This window comes from Eurosta solidaginis, chromosome 1 (assembly GCF_040869045.1).
Source record: "Eurosta solidaginis isolate ZX-2024a chromosome 1, ASM4086904v1, whole genome shotgun sequence".
Taxonomy (NCBI): Eukaryota; Metazoa; Arthropoda; class Insecta; order Diptera; family Tephritidae; genus Eurosta; species Eurosta solidaginis.
Genome location: NC_090319.1, coordinates 315947540 through 315966048, shown reverse-complemented (window position 1 = coordinate 315966048; position 18509 = coordinate 315947540). Strand labels below are relative to the sequence as shown.

Below are 18509 nucleotides of genomic sequence, written 5' to 3'. Positions count from 1 at the left end.
GTTTAGGTGCTTAAGCGTAAATTAGGGATGGCGATGATATAAAAAAAGTAGGGGACAATTTTAAACTTAGTAACTACTTAGAGCCGTAGGGAAAAATCGTTTAATAAAAACAAAATAAATAGAATATACCTCCGTGGAGATTTAAGCTGAACTTCTTCTCCAATTTTGTATTTTTTACTTCATATTATCGGGACGTGACCTATGTAGATGTTTTATGTCGATGCCGAACGACATCCCCAAGCAGGTGCAATTTCGCTGAGAAGCTTTTCTTGGCAGAAAAACATTTGAAGTATTTGCCAGACCACTGCCATGGGCAATCCCTCTTAGAAATCATCTGAGAGTGTTAAATAATAATGGGGTCTTTCTATATGGGCTTACGCCATTATCTCATTTCACATCAGAGCATATAACCCATAGCTTGCACATAGTTCTTTATATTAGAATTTCTGTTATGTTTAATACACAACAATTTAAATATTTAGCTTATAAAAATATTTGGTTTTAAGGTCAATATGTGGAGCTCTTATCAATCTGATCGGTTTGGCCTTGGCAAAACTACTTGAAATAATTCATGGCGGAACGATACAAGGTGGCAGCATGGAACGGCTGATTATACACTTTTTTAATTTTATTTGATACATCAACTTCCGGCGCAGTACGATTTTGACATTTGTCCATCTAATTTACAAAAACAAAGTACATAGGATTTTTATTTATGTTTGTAGGTATGTCACCATGCTGCCACCTTGTATCTTTCCGCCATGAAATAATTTCAATTTTGTGAGAGGATAATATTTAAAATGACTTTTTAACCTGGCTATATATTGAAAATTATTTTTAGACTTCTCTATTTATATTTTGATAATCTGTATAGTTTTTTATCAATGAAACTGTGTAATTTATTTGATAATTTGGGAAAAATTTAAACAACGTGACATCAGGACGGACAAGGTGACAGCTGTTTCGATTATACCTTGTAAATCTCTTCTAAGCCTTTTCTCCCGGGAGTGGGATTTGAACCCGCACTCCTACGATAGTTCAACGTGTTACAAACGCATTCAGCTACGTCATGCCTTAGTTGTTGTAAAGTTTTTCCCCAATTGCCTTCTTTTTGCATATTTTAATCTTTTACACAGTGCATACTTCGTATGCAATTATGTGTTAAAGCTATGCTTGGTACGGCGGTTTTCAAAGAAACTTTGGTTTTGTTGCTGTTTTTGTTCTATTTATAGAACTACAACGAATTAATCAATTTTTGTCTGTTTGTATGACTTAATCGGGGATTGCCCGTATTGACGTATGAAAATATTTATTTAAAGCAATTTTTAATTTTTATAATTTATTTGATAATCTGGGAAAAAAATTTAGTTTTTTAACTTTCCCTCCCACCTCTCTCTTCTTTTTTCTATCTTTTTATTGACTCCTCTTTCTCAGTCTCTTTCTCCCTCTTTTCCAACTATTATTTTCTCTCTATCCCCCTCTCCTTTTCCCTTTCCAGCACCATTTATCCCTATCTCTCTATCTTCGTCTCAGTCTAGCTCTCTCTCTTACTCAGTCTCTTTCTCCTTCCCTTGCTATACTCAGCTGAGCAGAGCTCACAGAGTATAATAACTTTGATTGGATAACGGTTGGTTGTAGAGGTATAAAGGAATCGAGATAGATATAGACTTCCATATATCAAGATCATCAGTATCGAAAAAAAAAATTTGATTGAGCCATGTCCGTCCGTCCGTCGGTTCGTCCATTAACACGATAACTTGAGTAACTTTTGAGGTATCTGGATGAAGTTTGGCATGTAGGTTCCTGGACACTCATCTCAGATCGCTATTTAAAACGATCGAAATCGGACTATAACCACGCGATAATTCATTACCAAAGACGGATAAAGCGATGAAACTTGGTAGGTGAGTTGAACTTATGACGCAGAATAGAAAATTAGTATAATTTTGAACAATGGGCGTGGCACCGCCCACTTTTAAAAGAAGGTAATTTAAAAGTTTTGCAAGCTGTAATTTGGCAGTCGTTGAAAATATCATGATGAAATTTGGCAGGAACGTTACTCCTATTACTATATATATGCTTAATAAAAATTAGCAAAATCGGAGAAAGAGAACGCCCACTTAAAAAAAATTTTGGTCGATATCTCGAAAATGCCTTTACATATAAAACTAAGGGCCACTCCCTTTTAAAACCCTCATCAATACCTTTAATTTGATACCCATATCGCACAAACACATTCTAGAGTCACCCCTGGTCCACCTTTATGGTGATATCTCGAAAAGGCATCCACCTATAGAACTAAGGCCCACTCCCTTTTGAAATACTCATCACCTTCCATTTGATACACATGTCATACAAACACATTCCAGGGTTACCTTAGGTTCATTTTTCTACATGGTGATTTTCCCTCATTTTGTCTCCATAGCTCTCAGCTGAGTATGTAATGTCCGGTTACACCCGAACTTAGCCTTCCTTACTTGTTTTTCTTCTATCTTATTTTTTGTTTCTTCTCCATCCCTTATTTCCAGTCCCAATCCGAGAGGTTTGTAAGTATTTTTGAATGCTGTTCATAAAAAGATAATAACAAAAAAATGTTCTAAAAAAAAGTTAAGGGACATGAAAAATAAATAAAATCCGATTCTCAAACTTACTCAATATACTCACAAAATTTTATGACAATCCGTCGGCTGTTTCGAAGGAATTCAACCACAAGCACTATGATTTCGCTTAACTTTTGCTAAGTGTATTTATAATAGAAGTGTATTTGCTAAATATCAATATATCTTTAAAGGATTTTGATTTACAAAACTTTAAAGTTTTTTTTTTAATATCAGCGGTGCCACGCCCATTCGTAAAATTCTAGAAAATTTATATTTTTCGTTCTAAATTGAGCCTAGTTACGAAGTTTCATCAACTTATTGGTTTTCGTAATGAATTATCGAATTTTTAAATTTTTTGAAAATTTCGTTTTCGAAAAATTAGGCGTGGTTATTTTCGTAGTTATATCCGTAAAGATATCTAAATATTGACTCACGTCATTGTGTACGGGTGGACGAACATGACCCTATCAAAATCTTTTTCAATGCTGATAGATTTGATATATGGAAAACCTTATATTGTTTGCTTCTCTCTTCCTTTCTGCAATTACGTACAACCGTAATCCAGTTACAGTTATACATAATACCCTGAAAACTGAAGCCGAAAATTAGGCAGTATTAAGCTATGATATTGTTCATTAAAAGCATTAGCCTTCTAGACAAACCCTGCACTGGGATTCAAGAGATTAATAAGCGAATTCAAACTTCCACAACTAAATTATCAACCTCACCAACACGAAGCGAATCCTGTAACAAATATACATGTATCATAAACATAATGAGCAGACGAGGCTCTGGCAACCACAAGTTTCTCATGGAACTAAGGGGTTGGGGGCGGATGGTCCCCAAAACCTTCGGGGAGTTTCCTTATCGCTACAACAACAAAAACCTTAACTTACGAGTATTTGGTTTTTGACAGCAGTGGTATAAGGGATGTTTGGCTTCTCTGCCGTACCTTATGCCTTAGACGCATATTTTCCAGCAAGCAATATCACATATTTCAAACGTATTTCTAGAACGAATACAAGCAAGAACTAATTTGTTTTACCAGGTGTCGTTCGAAGTCAGTAAAAGAAGAGTAACTCCCATCCGTTTGTATTATTCTTTTATTATTTAAGTTAATATTTTTTAATGTTACCAATATTTTGTTTGACTTTATTTTCCGTTAACGACGCTAACTATTCTGTAAAAATCTATGTCCATATGTACATATGCATGTAACAAATTGGTATGAAATTATGCGTGTGTGGCGTGTAACCTTCAAGCGTCAATTGTTTTAAATATTTTTAGCAAATCCTTTCCATATCAATGGGTATAACTTTCTACCGAATTATAAATAAATATGCCCTAACATATTTCAACGTCAAAGTGTGTACTCTGCAGTAATAGGACGAAGTATCTTCCAATGAGGTATTTAACCAGTTGAAGATATAAACTAAATTGAATTTACTGCTCTTTTACTCTTATCTACTATTGCCGCTCAGGCAGTACATACATAGCTCCACTCCCAGGCAAGCCTGAGCTTCTCGTTGTTCGTAAAAATACACTGGTACTTTAGTTGTATCCCAAATATGACTAGCATGTACCAAGTCCTAAGCATTGTTACTAAGAGAGTCGTCATGCAATATAAATTTGTTGTACTGGGACTAGTCCTCCCGTTGATTGATGTGTAAATTATAGAGCGGCTAACGTAAAAAAGCACGCGATGACTACACGCTATCAACAACAATAACACAAAGGGGTAATGTCTAAGAATAATATACAGAGGTATGTACGATGAACAACCGGCTAATAGTAAAATATCTATTTATGTAGGTAGAAATATACAAAGTTCGAAACTGCTCAACAGGAGGAAGTAAAAATATTATCCATTCAACTTAACACTAATGCCAAAAAGCTTTTGACCAATACAGCGTGAAATTATATCGATTGCCAATACCATAACATGATTTCTATCAATCTAGCTATATATGTTCTATATAGATTTACCCACCTATGTATATGCATACCTATGTATATATAATATCTTTGAATAATATCATATCCATGCAAAATCATATGTGGCTTGAATCACAAACTGCATCGATTGATATATTTATATCCTTGCCTACACATATACATATATATGTGTGTACACATATCATACATTTTACAGCCCAATAAACAATCTAAAATTTATTTTAAATATGGGATTTTCGCTACTGCTCAGTCTGAGTAACCAAAAACCATCTCAAGGAAACAAAATGCCCATCTCAAATGTTTCACAACTTTAAATCAAATCAAAAACTAAGTTTTGTGGAGAATTTGAGAAAACGTTTCAAACGTTCTAATTCACAGATTTGAAAAGTAAACAAAATCCCATATTAAAAATATGCTTTTAAAATTGAGAACGCCATCAATGGTTAGGTTGAACTGGTTGCTCCGTGAGGATCTCACACAAACTGAATAAGTCCATGCTATAAATGATTATTTGCGATAGATTTGAGAATAAGGCTAGTTCTAAAGCATCTCATAATGAGATTGTACAAAAATGCTTATTGGGTTATCCGGCAAAAAAAAGAAATGGATATGTGTTACTTTGATGAAGAAGTGTGGGATGATGACCTTAGAATAGAAATAGAAAGTTGAGTGAGGAAAACGAACAGCTACTGAATATTGCTCCAGACGAGGCTGTTGGGACCAACAAAAAAAAAAAACAAAAAAATTCTTTAAACATGATATCGTGCACGAGCCAGAATATAAGATTTTGCATACGTCAACAATTGGAATACTTTTAATATGGCAGGCAGCAACTGTGCTTTGGCTGATGAAAGTATTTAACGGACTTTGATAAACTACAAAATAAATTAAAGCCAAACAAAATCGATTTACTAACTTCAATAAACAAAATAATATTAAAATAAAAAAATTTAGTTCAAATAATGCAAAATGAAATAAAATAATAAAAATATTTTAAATAAAAAATAAAATAAAATATAATAAAACAAAATTGAATAAAATAAATTAAAATAAAATTAAATAAAATAAAATTGTATAATATAAAATGGGATTAATCAAGATAAAATAAAATAAATTAAAATAAAGTAATATAAAAAAATAAAATAAAATGAAATAAAATAAAATAAAAAATAAAATAAAATGAAATTATAATGAAATAAAATTAAATGAGACAAACTCAAATAAAATAAAACATTCAAAGAATAGATAAGCTTGAACGACGCAGAATGTCAATTAGCGAGCGTCGAAAATTTATACTCAAATTAAGTCAACATATAAATTAGATAAAAATAAAATGATATAAAAAATAAATGGCCAATTCAAAAAAGTGTCATATTCATGTAAAATTTTAAGATTTGAGTGGTGTCTATGGTTCCAATTTAAAATTTGATTAAAGCATAGCACATACGGCGAATAAGGAACCTTGTGCCTAAAAAGAAAAAAAAAACGCTAATATAGTTCGTACAAGGCGAATCCATACCAGGTGGTGGCAAAGCGAATTCAACAAATACGCCGTGCAGAACAATGTCAAGTGAAAAGCCAATTTTCTTTGAGTTAGATTAACTGACATATTAAAGTACAAGGCGCTGTATGGAAAATAAGCAAGAAGAAGCAATCTGCTATTGGGAAAACAACACCTGGTACTGAATTCGCCTTGAGTTCGTAGATGCTAGCTTTTTAGATGAAAGTACTGCTGCCTCAAAAAGGGGAGTTTTAGTATTTTTACATATCCGCGGCGTAGACTCCAATTGAACAATGTCACGTCAGAAGCCAAATCAACATTGACTTCTGGCGAGAAGGATCTCGCTACCTTGTAGTGCCTTGATCGCACTCAAGTTGAATTCAGGGCATTGTTAGCCACTTGGCTATCCAAGCTGTAGATGTTAAATTCTCCACGTAGTAGCTTCTTTTTCGAAGATGCTACCAGTTATCGGGCAACTTAAATTTGCAGTCTACATTGAACTTCTCTATCAACTTTTCTTTCTGAAACAATCGTATCAAACAGCAAACTAAAGGAATCGAACAATAGAGCCTCGCCTTATCTGAATTCTAATTTTGTATCGAAGGGCTCGTAGACGCTCTTCTCAATTTGTACGGAGCTGGTGGTGTTTTTCAAACTTTTTTCCGCAAGGGTTTATAGGGAATTTAAAGCTGCTTTAAAGTCGAGAAAAGATGATGTACATATGTATGTTAATTCTCTTATTGTAGGTCTTCTTCAAAATTTACCGTACCGTAAAGCCCAAGTAGATGGCAGGTTTGTCAGATCTGGGATCAAATTGAAAAGGTGTAATGATTTCGGTGATTTTGGCTTCAGTGTTTTGCCTTATACGCGATATTAAAAAAACCATTGTGCGGTAATACGTTTTGCGGGAACGTGTTTACACTTAAAATGGGGTTGTAATTTTCTTATTACAGTGGCTTCGAATTGCTGCATATAATCTAGTCTACCGGATGAAGTCTTGGCTTTCAAATATTGACATACGAAAAGTATAACTTACATAACTTTTTGCATAGAATTTCTTTGCAAAAAAATTTGAAAGTGTTATTTAGATATGTCGATTTAGTTCCTTGTATGATTACATGCAGCGAATCGAAAACTGCATTGTATATATTTCAAAGAACTTTTTACAATTAAATCTAAACTTAACACACTACAACAAAATTTACATACGAAAATTTGGACAAACAACAATTATTTGACTTAGATAAGTTTTCCAAAGTCCAATGTAGGGATGTACCTCAACTACTTCAAACTTCCTTAACGGCAACAACTTAGATTGAGATTAAAGTGCATCCAACTTCCATCTTTTACCTCTCCACACCCATAGCAGTGGCTATAACGTTCTTCATTGGTTTGCCATTCTTGGTGCCATTACTTTCCAACAAATACAATCCGCGCATACCATCAATCAGCTTACCAAATGCCACACGATCTTTCATGTCTACAACCAAGGGTCTAAAGCTCAGGGCAAAGCTTAAAATGCCTTTACGTAGTGTCTCTACATGTTTCAAGGAAAACGATAATACGCCCGATTTTATATTTTGATGCAGAGCACGTCTATCATATTCAATTGGTGCCTCCTTCGCCCACTCAATATCTTTAACGTCTAACTTTAACTCGAATTCAGCCCAAAGATCTGTAAAGGAGCGCACAAGCGTAAGTCTTCGTAACTTTCCCTCCTTACAAGTGCGCACGAAAGCCAAAACCACCTGTGGTAGAGCTTCAGTGTAAAGTTGTACAGTAAATCGACCAATGGAACAGAGCCCTACAACTTCTAATTCGAAATAGACTATCGGCCGTAGAAGCAAACGTTCCTCACTACATTTATTCGGCAAATGTACTCGGTTATCATATTTAGATAGAATTTCATGTGGCGCCTTAAACGATGACTTTCGTTTCAAACTTGGATTACTGACCGATTTTGGTTTTAAGTTGGTATCGATAACCTTTCGTGCATCCTGTATACGTCTGGCTATAAATTGGTTTTCTCGCTCTATAGCCTGCACTGACTTATGCATCGATACGAGGCGCGAGTAACGCCATTGTGCATCGTGTGAATTATTCCATGAATTTTTGCGTCCAATCAAATTCATCCGTCCAAAATATTCTAGCATATCGATATTATCTCGCATATTATGTGAAAGGGCAACCAGATCGGAGTAATTGTTTTTTAGATTCATAATGGTGGTCAAGTGTAAAATTGGTGCAGAGTCATCGATGTATTTGCGGGCTGCTTTGACACGACAGCGATGTTTGTAATGATTGTATTCTAAGAGGGGCGTCGTATTGTACATCTTGTCACGCTTCTCATTGTAGGTCACGATTTGCTTAATGGATGTGAACTTCTTCTTCTTCAGAGGCATCTTGAATACGCTGTTTGATAATTGTACAAAAACAAAAGCAAAAAAGAAAAAAAAAAAAACACAAACAGACAGGAATTACTACAGATTTTAACTAAATTTTGGTTGTTTTGTTGTAAAATTATTATTTTTATTTACATAAGTTACACATGACGTGCAGGGAACTGACACGTATAACAGATGTTTGACTACAGGATAAGTACGGTTTTATGGTAGCCAACTTGTTTGGAGAAGCTCACTAAGGCTTACACACATAAAATAATGGTGATGCTTGAAATAATTATAAATGAAATCTTCCAGAAATTCGAGTAAACCGAGGCCAAAATGCTTTCGCCTAGTATGCTGAGACGTACCGCATGAGCTCCAATCGGACAATGACGCGTTAGAGCTGAAATCACCAGATATAAATGGGCTCAATTCAATGCAATGAATTTGTCAGCTTGCCTATCATCCACTTCTGGCCAGAAGGATTTCACCATCTGACAACAGGAAGTGTCTGCCGAGCATGAGGCTAGCTGGAGCAGACGACATGTGATTAGCGTGATATCAGATTTTATATAGCTTTCTGCAACAGGTCCATGCTAAGAGTGGATGCTAAGACATTCGCAAAATGGCTACATCGACTAATGTTTTATCTCGATGGTAATAATCTTAAAATAGTTGGAGGCAATCTGAATTAAGTTTTAAGACAACCAGATCACCTTCGATCGTACCAAATTTGAGCTCTGACATGTGATTGACACTTGGTTGTTCGAGTAGATGAGATAATTAAGAGAACATAAGTCGACTTCTGGCAATGTAATGACAGGCATTCCTGCAGAGCCAATAGTCGCCAGTGATGCAGGTAGACGTTGCTTCGCAAACCAGGACATCAGGAAAATTATTGCCCAATATAAGCTTCATAGATTTCGTGCTACTGACCATGCAGCCACCCTTCACTTTCCTCAGGTAACCCAATGGAGGCAGAATCCTTGAGAATTTTTGTAGGCCTCGCAGACAAACTGCCACGTTTTCCCATGGCGTCTCAATAAATCCCGCGTGGGGCTATGCTCATTTCATACTTGTAAATTCCCACATCAATCTTTTAGAACTCCCAGTTCTTGGTTAAATTTATTCTCCTTGCTCCACTGCAGACTCACCTTCACGAAACTCTAAAATTGTTGAAAGTTTCCCTTCTTTAGATAGTTGTCACCAAAAACACTGAGACACTTATGCGGGGCTCCTCTGTCGCACATATAACACAGGACCAACGAAATCAATATACAATCGGGTAATCTAACCCCAGCTTGCTGCTTTGAACTATTTATCGCTTGCTCCCCCTTTATATTTATGGAGTGCGGGGTCTCCTCCAAAAAACTATGCATAGGAGCTCACTGATGCAACGTCTATTCGCCATGAGGTGCGGCTGCAATCGGGCGTTTGTTTTGGATTAAGTATGCAGATCGATTTATAATAGGTAATGACTTAACAATCCGTTTAAGTTTAAGTTCCTTGATCACTGTAGCGTCTGCCAAGCGAAATCTGGCGCCATTAAGGATGCAATGGATGGGATAATGTCTGGTGCTACTACCGTAAGGGAACTGAACATCTACTCCAATAGCCTAGTAGTTATTAAAGCTCTGTGTTCAACTGTGGTCCGATCAAGAGTGATATGACAGTAGTACCTCGCTTGCGATTGCAGCTAAGTATTATTTAAAGATTTGGTACAAGTGACTACAGGAATATTTGTGGCCTGAATAGCAAATGGTCTCCTGAAGATAGGGGATTAGTGGGTCATCTTTCAATGGTGATTGGGGTTTTGATGAGTCATTGTTCAATGGGAGCTTATGTGTTGTGCCTCACCATACTGGAAAGCCCCTCTTGCAGCAACTTCATGGAGAACGATGAAGTGGAATAATCGAGGCACTTGATCCTTGACTGTCCAACTTTTGGCAGGGTTTTGATTTTCCTATTTGAAATAAGCTTTGTTGCTACGAATTTCCAAGAAAATCACTATTATCTTATGTGCTTTCACAACGGAACTTTCCTTGCCAGATTGGCTACCACTTAACCTAACCTAACCTCACAATTATGTTGCGGATTGAATGCTGTGCTTTGAAGACGCGTAGTAAAATTATTCTGTGAAACGAACTCTTGTTCTATGAGAAACTTGAAACGACATAAATGACTGCACCCGCTATAACATTAAAATCTTGCTTGGCTGCTTCAACGACAAGGTGTGCTTAGAAGGGGCTTTTAACTCCACGATATAGCATCTCCCATCGGGCCGATGTTGACCGACTTTACTGCGACTAAATATATAAATAGATTTCGTCTTAAGTGATGGCAGGCTCAGCACTAGTGTTGTGAATATGTGCATGCTTAAGGTTCAAATAGTTCCACGGACCACTGATTTGTAGCAGTCAGTCCAAATGCATAAGCCTTTGAAGCACATTTCGTTCGCACCACATTCCACCGCTGTGGACGGAAAAGAGGGTCGGTGCCTACTCGTTGTGTATGTGAGCGGTTTTGGGATGGGTAGAGGGACGCTTAGTTTGAAAACAGAATCGTGAGTCCAAACGCGCTCACAATGAGCTTCAGATGATCTGATACTGTTGCCATTCATTTGTTTCCCCTACATGTTAACAATTTACGACAGCGCCCTCTCTGTAAACCTATTTGCCGCTGGGTCTTAACTAAATTGCGAATACGACTCTGAAATGTGCAATTACAAATTTTGCGTTGTTTGTTCCAAAAATAGTTTGAAGGTGATTACGTCGAATTGAATGGCTGGCTACGCGCGCCAAACGACGATGTCGTGACTATGCCAAGTGCAAGGCGATTTCCGTACGCCTACATAACTACTAGGTATTTAGAATATGTACATATGTATGCATTTATTTGGCTCATTCTTTAATTGCTCTTACGAGTTCGATGTCTTCTGGGAGAAAATTTATTTATGTGAAAGAGAAATAAATCAAAGTAAAACAAATATACTTAGGGGGGCTTTTCCGAATCCATTCTTCCTACCGAAGGGTTATGCTTTACCGATTTTCCTAAATGTTCGACAAACTTGTGTAACCTTCGATTAAGTCTTTTAGTAATACCTTCAAATTTTTTATTCAAGCTAATCTAAAGTTAGGTATGAGTCTTTGAAAGATTAAAGATCTGATTTTAGTAAGTTTAGTGTATTATGTTTAGTGCATACTTTATTAATTTTATTATTAATTTTTTATGTGTTTCTGAAACAATTTATTGAAATTTATTGAATTAGCAGGCGCTATCCTCCAATATGAGCCAGGTTCCTACCTTCTTCGAAAAATCAACGGATCGTGCTGGCATATTTTAAATTTAAAAAAATGAAAATCGGATTTTAAATATGTATTCTTAGACCTAGTATACGTATAACGAGATTCTCTTCATTTCGCACTTAACCACTGATCGTTAATTATATAACTAGATTTCCCAAATAAATTTTTCCCCTCGATAATCGGTAATAATGAGAAATTTTTAAGGATGCGGATTTTATTCATAGAAAAATTTCCACCTCCAGATTGTAGTCTATAATTGGAAGCACAAAATAAAAGAGAAACGTGAAAATTTGACAGAAAATAATCTAGTTCCCAGGGATGGAACATATATAGACACGTGGATCATAATCCCCGAGTTTTAATGAACAGTGATCCAGATATCGATAAGAATTTAACATGCAAATGCCACAACTTGATCCATATGGATCACATTGTTGTTGTATTTACATTATAAATTTCTATCAGGATCTGGGTCACTGTTCATTGGAGCGCGAGGAATGTAATGATAGAAGGTGGCGGAAGATTTGGGAGCTGTCTTATCGACCGCCCATTGCTGCAGGTTGTATTTTGGAAGTACATTAGAAAGGGGGCATAAAAGAAGGATTCTCTTTAAAATAGCATTTAATTTCGTACTCCTTGCAAATTTTGAAAGTAGGTTAGGTAGCATGATTAAAGTGCAATTTTTGAATTAAAAATTTAATACAAGTGTCGCAATATGCCTAGTTGGATTATTTTCAAATAAATAGGTGGAACATTTTTTAAGATGAATTTAGTGCAAATCAAGTAAAGGTATCTAAGTTCGGGTGTAACCGAACATTATATACTCAGCGTGAGCTTCAGTTGTACATTTCATTTCAGATAAATTACTTTTTTACATAACACGTGGCACCGCCCGTTAAAAAAAAAAGTCTCCCCATTTCCTCTAACAATAAAACTTGATAAGTGAAATATCATTGATTCAAAACTATTTTTTGCCAAGTTATAGCTTATTATTCTAGTCTTTGACCCTTTTAAACTTGTTTTATATCTAAGTTCCCGTGGTCTTTAACCGATCCCGTCCATTTTTACTAAAAATATTTTCTGCTATAAGGAAAATATTTCATTACGATATGTTAATTTTTCTTCGAGTTATGGCTCCCGAAACATAGAAAATTGCTTAGTCATAAAAGGGGCGGTGCCACACCCATTTACAAAAATTTTAGTGTTTTCCAATTTAATATTATAATTCAATTTAGAAAGTAAAATTCTATTGATACAAAGTTCTTTTTCGCTAAGATATAGCTTATTATTTTCGTCTCCGACCCTTTTAAAAAACTTTTATATAAAAGTGGGCGGTTAAAGACCGATCTCGTTAATTTTTTCTAGCAATATTTCCTGCTATAGGGAAAATTTGTGTACCCAATTTTATTACGATCCGTTATTTTTTCTTCGAATTGTGGCTCCCGAAACATAGAAAATTGCTACGTCATAAAAGGGGCGGTGCCACGCCCATTTTTTTAAATTTGAAGTTTTTCCTATTTATTGTTATAAATCCACTTGGGAAATGAAGTACCATTGATATACAGCTCTTTTTTGCAAATATATATAGCTTATTTTTTTCGTCCACGACCCTTTTAAAAATCTTTTATTTAAAAGGGGGCGTGGTCCTTAACCGATTTCTTTAATTTTTATTCAAAGCATTCGCTATAGTAAAGGCAACCTCTATGCCGAATTTTGTTACGATATGTTTAACGATTTTTGATATATGATTAATAATATTTGTAAAATTGATGTTATCACAAGTGGGCGCGGCCACGCCCGTTTTAAAGATTTTTTCCAAATTTTTATCAAGAGTATCAATATCAGTCCACATGTCAAATTTCAACATTCTAGGTGTATTATTTACTAAATAATCAAGTTTTTTATGTTTTCCAAAATTTTATATATATAAAAAGTGGGCGTGGTTATCGTCCGATTTCGCTCATTTTCAATACCAATCTATTCTGGGTCCAGATAAGCTCGTGTACGGCGAAATCCATCATAAAAAATCTATCTGTAGGATAAGTTGGCACGGAAAGCCTGTCCCATATTATAATGATTATTTATAAATACAACAACAAATCCTTTCATATAAGAGCATGAATTTAAGGCTAACACTTCACGCGCTCTAACGGAATGCTCTTTCAAAACTTTTAGCTATAACATTTCTTTCAAAATCTGTTGCTTTGCGTGACGTCAACGAGTTCGGTAATGCTGAAGCCTTTCAGCGCTACAATTGCTGCAAGTAACCCAATGGAAACTTAGAACACAGCGTTTGTACTAAACATTTTTAGTTGAGCTAACTAACAAACTAAAATTTTTTTTACCAGGTTAATTTTTTTCACTGTTGTATAAAATCCAACCCAGCCAGCATTTTTTGAAATTTTTGATCATAAAATATTCAAATATCATACCCCAAGATGATTAAAAACGTTCAAATTGAAAAGTATTTCCTATTCGAAAATTAATGTATCGTTGGGAGAAAAATGTACCATAAATGTGATTATTCTTGAATAATCATTTTTGATTCATATTTCGAAATGCTTTTTATTCATATTTGTTATCATTGTAAAATTGAACTTTAATTGTTTTAGAGGAATATTTGACTGCTTTTCATAGACATTTTCTGATCATATTCGTGAACATATTTCAATCGTCTTGGTTGAGATTTTTGAATCATTTCTGAATACGATTGTAATGATTTATTCGTCATATCTCATACAAAATAAGATACTACATGATAATCGTATTTCATCAGCGGAAGAAAGCATGCAGAAGTGCGCTATTTGAACCAAAGGTAATTCGCAAATAAACTTGACCGATATACACCTGCGACTACAACATCCAACATCAGTTATGATCATCAATATCTTAAAAAACGAAGTGATGTCGAAGCCGTATTCAGGTGTGTCAAGAGAGTTTCAATTACCTGGGGTTCAAATAGCTCACAACCTTTGTATTGTCCAACCATTATGTATTTTCTGGGAAGCCGAAGGTGGAGAAATGATTGGGGACATCTTCGGTTAGGAGCAGCATTTACAATATCTTTTGTATAAATAAAAATAATTTTATATATTTTTTCTAACTTCGTGATTGAAAAAATGTGTGCACGTGAAAAAAATAAGATTTTAATGAAAAGTAAAATTTTAACAAGTATAAAATGTATTGTTCAGTCAACAACGATAGTCGGAAAAGATTCGGAAAGCTGATTGTAAAATGATTATCAATTTTTGATCACCTAAAGTAAACACATTTGATTCAAATATGATTCCAAAATGTAATTGAAAAACAATATTCAGTTTTTGATAATCAAAGGTAAGCATGTTTGATTATTCTTTTTGTAGGTTTTTATGAAATATTAAAATTTAATCATCAAAGGACTTCAAAATGATTCCAAAAAGTGATTGAAAAATGGTTTTCAGTTTTTGGTCATCAAAAGTATTCAAGTTTGATTATTTCTTTTGTTCAATTGTATGATAACTCATTATTTAGTCAGAAAGAGTAATCAAATTGTACTGATATATAGGGAAATTCAAAATTTAGTCACCTTAATGCTGAGTGGGAATTCATCAATATATATCTATTCAAATTTAATATATTTACGAATGTAGGGTATAAATATGCCTATGTCGCTTATGAAATGCTCGCAGGCTATTGAATCAGAGATGCCAGCACTTATTTATTTATTTAAAAAATATTGTAACGAATTTATGGAAATTCCGCTTATTGCAAACATTCTGCTAACGTTCGAATCGCTAAATTGTTGAATAAATAACTCCAATATTCAATAATGCAGAATGGTCTTTATTAGACTACTTTGAAAGTACTTCATAATAACTCTTACTTTACAACTAATTGCGTGTTTAAATCAAACTGTTTACTGACTACTCAGCTTTCGCTGCTTTTATACTCTATGTTGCCTCGTTAATCTATTTCTCCTAACTTGGAGAACTCCATGCTTGGTTACCAGCCATATATGTACATGTATATTTGTAGTTTATAGCCTCTCGCATAGCCGTATGCGTGTGGATATGTGAGTACTATTTCGACTGATGATTACATGTGTTTGTGCGTATCTCTCTGTTTCCTTGTAGGTATGTGGGTAAATGATGATTGATTTGATGTACACAAGAGTGGCAGCTTGCTTTATTGTTGTTGTGCCTTTATTTAATTACGGATGTGAGTATCAATTAGTGGTACTAATATTCGTCACAATATTTAGATACAAGTTTCTTAAGGTCATTATATCTGATTTATGCCGAATTTACGTAAAACGCTTTGTTGAGTTGATTCGCCTTACATACGTGTTTAATGTAAGACCACATCTATATCCTGATGCACATAATTTGTGGAAAATTCGGTTAACCCTAGAAAGATAACGTACGTCTGAGAGACGTGTTCAAGTTTATGGACCGTAAAGATATAAAAAAAAATTACATTTTTTTCTTGTTTTCTTAGTCATTTTTTTGAACGTTTTTTAAAGAAAAATATTGTTTTTTAAATATATTACAAACTAAATTTGACTTGTCTTTACAAATATCATTCTTTTTCGAAGAACCTCAGTTTATAGCAAAAAAATTTAAATTAAATAAATTTTTTGTACTTCAATTGAATGAATTAACTGTTTTAAACTATACTTAAAAAAAATATTAAATAAAATTACCATTTTAGGCAAAAATTACATATAAAATTTGTAGTCACGTAAAAGATAACGATACGTCTCTTAGACGTATTTTTAAAGAACAATCGTATATATTTCAGCAAACAAAAAAGTTACTACTGAAAAACATCCCCACTGACAAGCTGGTAATGGTAGCTGAGAAAACTGAGAATGATAATGTTCTCTCTTTACGATTTTGGAAGAGTGACAGCAAAATTAAAACGACGTACGTCTCACAGACGTACGTTATCTCACTGGGGTTAAAGCGTAAGCATAACCCGCAGCGCTTATTTGCATTCTCATAACTTTACCTAGGCAGTAAAGCTTTTGCTTGCGTACACCTATACTGATTATATTACATCTGTTTCGGTATACACCGTTCTAATCACGGAGACTAGCATAAATCTTATTGAGAACTTTTCTATCGAATACTCCAGGATCCATCCCGAGAGAGGACTTTATTTTCTAATTGCCTACCAGTCCAGAGTAACATTTCTTCTTGGTGTAGGGGAGCTGCTACGTTTCGCAGCTACTGGAATAGAAAAAATCACTGGGAGCCTATCAGAATTCAAGGATAGAAGGACTGAAGAGTTTCACGGATGTTAAAATTAAAAACCTTTGAAATGCAGGGACTCCCACCCGTATTTTTCCGACAATTTTCTTTCCATAAATAATAGGTTATGATCTCGTATTAGCTTAAATTGTGTCAGGAGAAACTTGAAGCAACATGTGCATCCATTTCCAGTCGCTTCCTTCGTGATTTTTTTTTTATAACTGGGGTGCGTGTGCAGCAGTAGAATACACAGCAGCATAAATCCAATTCCGTTTACACCCGAACTAAGACGCCCTTATTTTTCTTTTAATAGTTTGTGAATAAAATACGCTCCAGTGGAATTAGAAAAGTAATTTATCTGTAATGAGATGTACAATTGAAATCACGCTGAGTATAAAATGTTCGGCTTTACCCGAACTTAGACACACTTCTTTTAGTTACAGGCTTCATTTACATGCGCACTAGTTCACAAATATTATTAAGGAATGATATGGTTCTCCCAGTAGTATAATATTTGTTTTCTCCTGTCCTTTTATGCTGTTATTTATTTTTTTGGTTTTTTTTTATGTATTTCCTTCAGGGTTGGGCCTATAAACTGTTTACATTGTTTACAGCAATTGTTTACATGTAAACAATGTAATTGTTCACAAGCTAATTGTTTACGTTAGCAATTTATTTTTGTAAACAATTGTAAACAATTCATTTTTTGTTTTTTTTTTATGTGTCAGAAACAATCTACTACTAATTAAGCATCTTCACTATATTTCAAACAGTTTTCCAAGCTTGTAAAAAAATAATAAAAAAATATGCTTTAATATTTACTATTATAATATTTTTTATTCTTTTTCACTGTCCGATGCTTCATTGTTTTGATCAATTTTCATTTTATAATAAATAAAAAAGTAACTTTTTGGACCTTTCAAATCGATCTGTTTGTCTTGATAGTTTACGATATTAGTTGAAATGACATATGCTGGTAAATATTTACAATTGTTTACAATGAAAGTGTAAACAATCCAAAAAATTTTGTAAGCGCGCAACACTGATTTAATTATATATCTAACAGAAGTTACAGATTGATCGCTTTCACAAACAATTTTCTTTTTGAAACTTGAATGGTGTTCAATGGCGTGCAAAAATTGCATGGAAAAAATTAATTTTTTAATGAATTAAGTTTTGTGTTTTGTGCCTCGTGTCGATTGTTAATACAATATGAAAACTAATAAAAAAACTTGTTCAGTTTCGTAGACGGGTTTCAACCAACTAATTTTTGCAAATTTTTATATTAATTATTTAGCTGGGAAAATTGTATTAAAAAAACACTTGTGCAAAATATAATTACAAATCTTATTTGTTTTTTTCTTGGTCTATAAAATTTGTGCAATCACTTGTGCTCATAGAATTGAAGTTCTTAATCTATTTGGGTAAATAGTTCACGTTTTTATGAGCCCACTGTATTTTGATATTTTTCGGTCTTGTTATTGTATGATGGCAACTCTGCGACATCAGACATCAGCTGAGAGCTCGTTTCA

The 18509-nt window shown here is 34.3% G+C and overlaps 1 protein-coding gene across 1 annotated transcript; it reads right to left on the bottom strand.

Moving 5' to 3' along the window:
• Positions 1-7018: 7018 nt before the first annotated feature.
• LOC137243941 (uncharacterized) lies at positions 7019-8543 on the bottom strand. Its single transcript, XM_067772305.1, has one exon. It carries the CDS (start codon positions 8457-8459, stop codon positions 7404-7406), a length of 1056 nt encoding a protein of 351 aa, XP_067628406.1. The 5' UTR covers positions 8460-8543; the 3' UTR covers positions 7019-7403.
• Positions 8544-18509: the final 9966 nt, after the last annotated feature.

What these genes read in the sequence shown, in the direction of transcription:
- LOC137243941 (XM_067772305.1), bottom strand. Translation starts at nt 8,459, where the DNA reads ATGCCTCTGAAGAAGAAGAAGTTCACATCCATTAAGCAAATCGTGACC.